We start from the raw sequence: 8,644 nt of genomic DNA on the forward strand, positions 1-8,644 counted from the left end.
CTTGAATTTAGCAATTAAAGCTAAGTCACCTTATAAAAAACACCGCCAAATCCAAGGAGAGAATATTAAATTAAATATTGCAGTAATACGAAAATGCATTCTATCTTTTAATAATTTCAATTTTTGTTTTTTTTTTATTTTACTTTTACAGTTAATATAAATAATGTAACAACACGGGTTGTTCATGATTAGAACTTAATTATTGGAATTTAGAAGAGCGCTCCCAAGACACACACTATACTCGAAGCAACCTGAATTTATTTTACAAATAAAAAAATAGTATTAATCACCACATAGCAATAGCATCGATCTTAGCGAATAAATATATTTTAGGAAGCTAGAAACTGCTTAGTAGTGACGCAGAGAATGTTTCATAAATGATGTCAGGCTAAAAAAAAAATTCAGTAGAGAAGTGGGGGTCCAAGAAAAAAGAGATATAAAGAGAAAACCACCAACGTGGTTAAAAAGAAGAAAAGTTATCTCTATATCCTCGAATTTTTCACACATATCATCATAACAACATGCAAGTAACCAATTTTCCCATAAACAATAATTGAATATTGAATATTGAAACAAGCTCAGCATACAAACATACATACATAAAAACCAATCATCAAAATGAAGTTGAAAAACCAAGTGAGAATAATGCTCACATTTCAAGCACATAATCACTTGTGCTTATACGATAATTATACTAATAAAAGTTAGAATTAGAATAATAATAATAAGACTCATATACTTGGCCATGCAAACGGCATTATACCCACATAATAATAAACAGTACTTGATGAGAGGAGGAAATAACCCTCGTATGAGCTTCTAATTTTACCAAAATACCCCAACTCGAAAAAAACCCTAGATATATGATACTATTCGGAGAGAGTTATTTAGTTAAGTCGTCATCATCATAATCAATTACAATCGAGAAGCATTCTCATCCAAATGGTGAGCTTCTACCTAGTGCCATGGTTCCAGTGCTGATCATAGGACTCATCCTTCTGGGTGAAGGCCTTTCAAGCTTCATAGAAGCATCAAATTTCTTGTTATCTCCGTCAGCACCTTGAAGAACAGGCTTTGTGTCATAGATCTCAGCCATTGGATCAATCTCATGAGTTCCTCTATGATCCATCTGGATTTGTTCACCTTTGAACAAAGGATCATCACCAAGGCATGAAGAAGCTGTTCCCAAATCTTGAAGCCTAAGATCGTCACTCCAAATCAAAGGGCTTTTCCCAGTGTTGTTGCCACTACCATAAGGGTTTGGCCTCTTCTTGTTATTACTATTGTTATTGCTCCCACCAAGGCAAAGACCCTCATTGATTGGAAGGAATCCACTACCGTCAAGGGTTGGCTTCTCCAGGTTTTGGTGAAGGTCAATTTGGTCATTTCCGCCTCCGCCGCCGTACATGTCAAGGTCTTGGAAAGATGTGAAGTTTAGAGGGGAACCATAGTCCTTCATGACACCCATGTCAGGGATTCCATGGGCTCCGCCTCCAATCCCCTTCATGTTCGTTGCCGCTGCCGCCACCGCCCCCATGTTCTCAGTTGCCAGGGTTTGATACGCCTTTTCCAATATGCTTTGCATGTATTTTCCTTGTGCCTCAATCCTTAGCTGAAGATGTTTTTGCACCTGCCATAACAAACCACCATTTTCTCTTTTTAAAGAAAGAAATTATGTCTATCTCTTTGACAAAATGTCTTAATCTGCTAAACATTTATGTTATATGATCAAATTATTTTAATAACTAATTTCAATTAAGTTAGTCTAATGATTTATTGTACAATAAAAATTAATTGAAGAAGAAAAAAGAAATATATAAAAAGAGGAAGAATAAAAATTTAATTAAATTTGGATTAAAAATAACTTATTTACCCGCTATTTTTCTTTACCGAACCTATTTTATTTTAAGACGTATGTATGTATTTGAAAAAGGATTCGTTTGTGCTTACCTCAAGTTGTTCATGGAGTCTTCGCTGCACCTCTATTTGCATCCTAATCGCATCAACCATGTGTGAGTTACTGTTTCATAGTTTTTTTTTTAACACATACAAAAAAACCCGAATTCCCCAACTCAATACCCACAAAAAAAAAAAAGAAACTTGCTTTGCATGCTTGTGTTCAAACTTGAAACTTGAAGAGCATAATATATAAAAGCGTGAGTGATGCATACTCGTTCATGTTACGGCCAATCATGGCAGAAGACGAGGCAGTGTTTCGTTGCAGTTCTATTGCCGAAGCTGATGAGAGTGCAAAAAGATTAAAGAGATTATCATCATGAAATCTATAGAAGATCGCATCATATAAAAAAATAAAATGGAAGAACCCTAGAAAGAAGATCGAGTGAGTCACCTCTCATACCATCCTTAATCGAGTGATCGTTGAATTCCTTGTGGGGCTGCTTCCCGAGCCTAAATTTCTATATACGAAAATGCAAACAAACAAATAACAAAAAGTTAAAGGAAATTAGAAAGAGAGAGAGACATATATGTTATGACAAAATCTGGGAACCGGGAGTATGTGTAGTTGTTTGTGTAACAACAAAAGTGTTGTGAACAAAAAGCAAAAGGAAAAAAGGATGCTAAAACTATATGATTTAATTCTTTAGTTTCTATTCAATTCAAACCTGAAGGTGGCTCTTGAGGTGGTAAAGTGTGAGACCCTTCACACCCATAACCCTCATGATGGTTTTAGGAGTCGCCTCTGCAAATTAAAATAAATAAAAAGACTATTTGTTAAAAGATTGATATTATGCATTCCCAAATAATATATACTCATGTAATAATTAACATCTTCATATATCTTTAATTTAACTACTATTTTGTCTAGCTAGCCAAAAAACTCAACAAAAGTAGATGGTAGTGACGATCTTCGAAACCATATTGAAATATACCACTCTCTAATAGATCAGAATACAACAGAACAAAGAAACTTAAAAGTTACAGATTTAGTTTTACATTTTAGAATTATTTTTTCTTTTGAGAGTGGAGCGTTTCATTATTATCGAAAAAGGAAAAATCCATGATACGACGGGAACCCAGAAATTAAGAACCCATTAGATAGAAAGAGAAAAGAAGAAGAAGAAGAATAGTACTATCAGGGCCACCAAGCTGAGTAACAGCATCAACGAAACGTTCATGGAGTTCAACGGTCCAACGGAGGCGAGGTTTGGGGTCAGTGGTGAGAACGAGACCCGAGTCGCCTTGAACACACATGGGTCTGTCATGGGAATTCATAGTTGAGGGCTTCTTTGGAGGGAACATTCTTTCCATCTCTTACTTTCTCTCTTTCTTTCTCTCTCTCTCTCTCAAGAGATTCAAGAAGAACAAATGCGATATGCAGAATAGGGGAGAAGAGAATAGGGTGCGCTTTTGAAGAAGAGAGGAGAGAGGGCGGTGCTATGTATGTATGTATATGGCTTTTCCCTTCTCAGCTATAAAGCTATTAGCATATGGCACCGGACCAGCTACGGAACCTTTCTTAAAACAACTCTCTCAATTAACACATCAAATTTTAACAATTTTCAGTACTATAAATATTAAATTATTTTAATTTATTATATATACCAATTCTGACTATTTATTTTATGTATATAAATTCTTAAAACTACAAGTATAAATTACTCTTAACTAAGTACTAATTTAAAATAATAATAATGGTTGGTCTTGTAGTATTGTTGACAAATATCAAGTAAGTAGTGTACACTTTTTTATGTACTTAGACTTTTAAATTACAAGATTATTATTTGTTAGACTATTACAGTAATAGTAATTCTTTCTTCAATTACTACTACTTTGTCTGTTTTTCTATCTCATCACTTCTTTAGTTTACAAGTTGAATCTGCTAGTGTATGTTAATAAGGGTCGGGTATGGCTAAGAGAAAAAAGAGTAATGATAAGAAAGTAATATTATAAGAGCCAATTTTGGTTAATATTATAATAAATTGTTAAATAAATTCAGTATAAATTTTACTAATAAAAATGAATTTTTGTTGACTTTAAATTTTGAATATTTTTTTAAGAGTTTTAGATTTTTTTTTAATGTTAAATGTTGATTGTAATATTAGTTTCTAAAACTTTATCAAGAAAAGAATAGTGCCATATTTAACAATTGCGTCAGTATGATTCTTAAAGATAACAATATTGTTTCAACATTATTTGGGTGTTTTTCTTATTTAATTAGTATAAGGAAAATTCATGGTTTGTTTTTAATGGTGCCAATTTGATTGCTGTAACATTCAACTTCATGGGATAAAATTTTGTTGTAATTTTTATATTTTTGTATAATAGTTCTGATGAAAAAAGTTGTTAAGTATCTTAATGGATTGGATCGACCAAATTGTTGAAAGAACGTGTTGATGGTATTTTTTTTTTCAAAATGTTGTTTGTACATATTAAATAGAACGAAGCATATAATCAAGTAAACACTTTTAAAATTTAAGGATAAAAATACAAAAAAGATGAGTAAGATCTGATTTGATATAAGTATGGTATAATTAGTGTCTACGGTACTAATTAACTTTTGAAGTGTGCAAATAATAATATTATTTGGTTTCTTTATAGAAAATTAAAAAAAAAAAAACAAATAAAGCTAACCCTATTCTAACATGCAGACCAGCCTTTGTCAAAAGAAACCTCGCTCCTTCTCCTTCTCTCTATCTCTCTCTCTCTCTTTCTATTTCTTTCCGTCTCTCATTATCTCACATTCCTTCCTTGGATACTTTATTGAGCATGAATAGTTAATTACATTCTAAATAGAGATACCCTTTATTGTTAAAATATTGGGTATGCATAGATATATAGCTTTTTGGGGCCATCATGAGTGTGAGACCATCCAATGATGATGTTGGAAAAAAATGGACTATGCAACATTTAATTAATTAATTTATTTCAGGTATAGTACAGTAGCCATAGTTAAATGTAATTGAACAATAATTTTTGCTTGATGAATTATGGACAACATAATCTCACATTTGGCTGTTTATGTGTTATGGCATAATGCATGGGGGCATTTCGTGGTACGACACCTTTTTTAGCATAATTATTAGTACGAACCTCGTCAATGACCTATCAGATACAATGGTAATAATAGAAAGCATTATTGACTTTATATGTGTCTCAATCATATGAGTATATATTTGGCAGAGTAGTGCTTCCTGGTTATTTTAGGATTGGTCCTTACAATAATGAGCATATTATATATTGTTGGCATATTGTAAGATTAATAATAATCTCTATGGGCTCATTTTTTTTTTTTTGTTTACTACGGTACGATGATAAATTCATACGTATCGATACGTTAAAAATATAGACAAATAATAATAAGTCATGTAAAATTTATTTTTCACATCAATATTTAATTTTTTCTTTTTTAAATATATATTATATCACCGCTTTTATTAATACACCTCTTTTAATTAAATAAAAATAAAAATATACACCTTTTTTATTTTTATTTAATTAAAAAGGATGTATTAGTAAAAGTGGTGATATAATATATATTTAAAAAAAAAAAATATTGATGTAGAAAGTAAATTCCACGTGAGTTGTTACTATTTGTCTATATTTATAATGTATCGATACGTATGAATTTATTATCGTTTCGTAGCAAACATCTTTTTTTTTATAGTGAAGTTCATCGTTTCTTTATGTTAGAGATATAACTTTAATTTTTTTATTAATTTAAAAATTTGAAAGGAATAATTTTATGATATAATATTAGAATTTTGTGTCTAAAAAAATAATATAAAATAAATAAAAAAAGATGTATATAAAAATCAAATAAATTTAAAAAAGTTCTTGTTTCATAACACTATAATTAATATTAAAAAAATCAAAATATAAATTAAATCACCAGATTATTCCGCTCAAATTACTTTCTCCGATCCAAAACAAATATCGATTTTCTAAAATGGTTTTATTTAGTCCAAAATAATGATGATTTATTAAAGGTAGTAAAGATAATATTAATTAATTTTTTTCACTAATAATAACCTTAGCAATATGAGAACAAGAGTAAGTAAATTAAAAAATATATAAAAGAAAAATAATTAATAAAGATAATTTTGCACATTCCCATAAACTTATTTAAAAGGGTTATGTATGATTTTGGTTCCTAACGCAGGGGCTAAAAATTTTTTTCGTCCCTCGCCTTTTTTTGTTCCAAAATGGTCCACAAAGTTTCAGTTTGTTTTAAAACCGTCCTTCGGACCAAAATGTCCCTATCCCTTCTTCTCCAAAATTCTCCCTTCTTCCCCAAAATTATGCAAAGCACCAGCACCACCACAACCACCACCACCTACCACCTACCACCTACCACCACCACCACCACCACCACCACCACCATCATCATAATTCAAAATCAGAACAACCACCACCACCCCCCATCCACTGCCACTCCATCACCAGCATCCATCACACCAAAACATCAGAAAATCCAGAAAAATCAACATCAGAAAATTAGAAAAACAAAAACATCAGAAAATCAACATTATCATCGTCATCCTCATCAAAACCCAGAATTCAGAAAATCCAGAAAAATCAAACAACAATGTTACTCAGAATCAGAAAATCATCATCATCATCAAGAACCCAGAATCAGCATGAAGAAGAAGAAGAAGAAGCGGCGGGCGGCGGACAACGGCTTGGCGGTGGTGTCGGCGGGAAGAAGAAGAAGAAGAAGCGGATAGCGGGCGGCGGTGCGGCAGTGGAGAAGAAGAAGAAGAAGAAGAAGAAGAAGAAGAAGAAGAAGAAGAAGAGGCGGACAACGGACAGTGGTGCGGCGGTGGGGAAGAAGAAGAAGAAGAAGAAGAAGAAGAAGTGGCGGTGGGGTCGGCGGTGGAGTCGGCGGGCGGCGGGAAGAAGAAGAAGAATAAGAAGAAGAAGAAGAAGAAGGGTCGGCGGTGCGGCGGCATGGCGTCCCTCTTCTCTCCACCCTCCACCCTCCACCCTTCCCCCCCCCCCCACACCTTTCTCGGCCTCCTCCCCTCTTTTTCTTTCTTTCTCGCCCCCCCTCTCCCACCCCGCTTCTGTATCCCCTTTTCTTTCTTTTTTTTATTTATTTTATATTTATTTTATTTTATAATTTTTTTAATAAAGGGTAATTTGGTAATAAAAAAAATATAATTGGTAAAAAGGACGATTTTAAAACAAACTGAAACTTTGGGGACCATTTTAAAGCGAAAAAAAAGACGAGGGACGAAATAAATTTTCAGCCCCTACGTTGGGACCAAAATTATACTTAACCCTATTTAAAATTAATTGTTTTGATTATTTCATTAACCCATGTGTAATTATAAATGCACAATTACTTTATGCCAAAAGAAATAACAATCAATTTTTGACACCTAACCCGTGCTCCCAAATAATTGTTTCCTATAAATAGAAATTTTAGAGGACAAGCTTTTTTTTCCATATTTGGCCAACACTGTAATTTTATGCAATTCCATATATATTTTCAGGCTTTTGCACGTAGATATAGAAGATGTTTAGGTGACCCATATTTATGTAGCCAAAAAACTTATTTTATGAAAATTATGATAGGGTTCTTCTATAAAATTATGATATGATTTGGTTAATTACTTTTGTTTCTCAAATATATATTCTCTTACCATTATTAAAAAGACAAAAAAAAAAGATGTATTCCCCCTTAGATCCATTTTCTCTTATCTACCGAGTTGTTCCAACACCACTGTAAAGGAGTCTAAGGGAATATAGTTAGCTAGGTTATTGGAGTTAGTTAAAAGTTGTTAGTAGGAAGTTAATTGGACTGTTAGTTCACGTATAGTATGTGTGATGTAAAATCTATTAGTTTGTTATATAGATAGCTTAGACAACAAGTATATAAACATGCACACCGTTATGTAACTTGTTTAATGCAATTTTGCTTAATATCATTTTTGTCCGAATTCTCTCAACTACTCAAACTATTTTTTTGTTCTTTGAGCTCTGCGCTTGATATCTTTATGGTATCTGAGCTTAATTCCGATCAATCATGCATAACTTTCACCACACCATTAATAACACAAATGACACAAGCTTTTTTGAGTCCGATATAACTATGAAACTAAATGAAAAAAAAATTTCTACCATAAAAAGATTATATCGAGTCAATTATATAATTGAAAATTACCAAATACTAAGTCACATCATTGGAGAATTGATTCCCAAAAAATATCTTTTAGTCGAAGATGAAGCTGCAAACACGATTAATCTAAAGTATTCTAAGTGGAAAAAACAAGACGAAATTGTTAAATACTTAACTTCTTGCCTCAAAGCAAAAGATTCACAACTTTCATGGTTGATGTGTCTACAACTCATCAAATTTACACTACAAGATTTTTATTAATTGGTGGAGATTTTATAATAGAAGCTTTTGAAAATCTCCACAACATCATCTATTTGTAGCAATTTACAAAACTCTCCTAAATAAAAATCTCAGCATTTACACAAAATTAAAACATCCACACATCTAAAGCCCACCCAAGCACTCAAAGCCCATAGCAAAATGAAACGTTGGCTTAGTTTCGAGTGAGGGGAGAGTGAGCAAGACATATGAATGAAAACCCTAAATTGCAGCATCATCGTTGCCGTCGCCGTCGCCGTCGTCGCCTCTCCGTCACCGCCACAGTCACAGCTATAGCCATTC

The 8,644-nt window shown here is 32.7% G+C and overlaps 1 protein-coding gene across 4 annotated transcripts; it reads right to left on the reverse strand.

Annotated features, from left to right (window-relative positions):
• Positions 1–535: 535 nt before the first annotated feature.
• On the reverse strand, positions 536–3,501 carry LOC112702958 (myb family transcription factor IPN2). Of its 4 annotated transcripts, none has more exons than XM_025754215.3 (6): positions 3,093–3,501; positions 2,625–2,701; positions 2,360–2,417; positions 2,172–2,238; positions 1,951–1,993; positions 536–1,630 (listed from the first exon to the last, which is right to left on the reverse strand). In XM_025754215.3, the coding sequence occupies exons 1-6, from the start codon at positions 3,268–3,270 to the stop codon at positions 935–937; spliced, it is 1,119 nt and encodes a 372-aa protein (XP_025610000.1). In that variant the 5' UTR covers positions 3,271–3,501; the 3' UTR covers positions 536–934. The 4 variants fall into 4 exon arrangements, with proteins under 4 accessions (XP_025610000.1, XP_025609998.1, XP_025609997.1 ...); XM_025754213.3 differs by having other exon boundaries at positions 2,351–2,417; positions 3,093–3,478; XM_025754212.3 differs by having other exon boundaries at positions 1,951–2,020; positions 3,093–3,449.
• Between the last annotated feature and the right edge of the window lie 5,143 nt (positions 3,502–8,644).

Source organism: Arachis hypogaea, chromosome 7 (genome assembly GCF_003086295.3).
Source record: "Arachis hypogaea cultivar Tifrunner chromosome 7, arahy.Tifrunner.gnm2.J5K5, whole genome shotgun sequence".
NCBI classification, from domain to species: domain Eukaryota; kingdom Viridiplantae; phylum Streptophyta; class Magnoliopsida; order Fabales; family Fabaceae; genus Arachis; species Arachis hypogaea.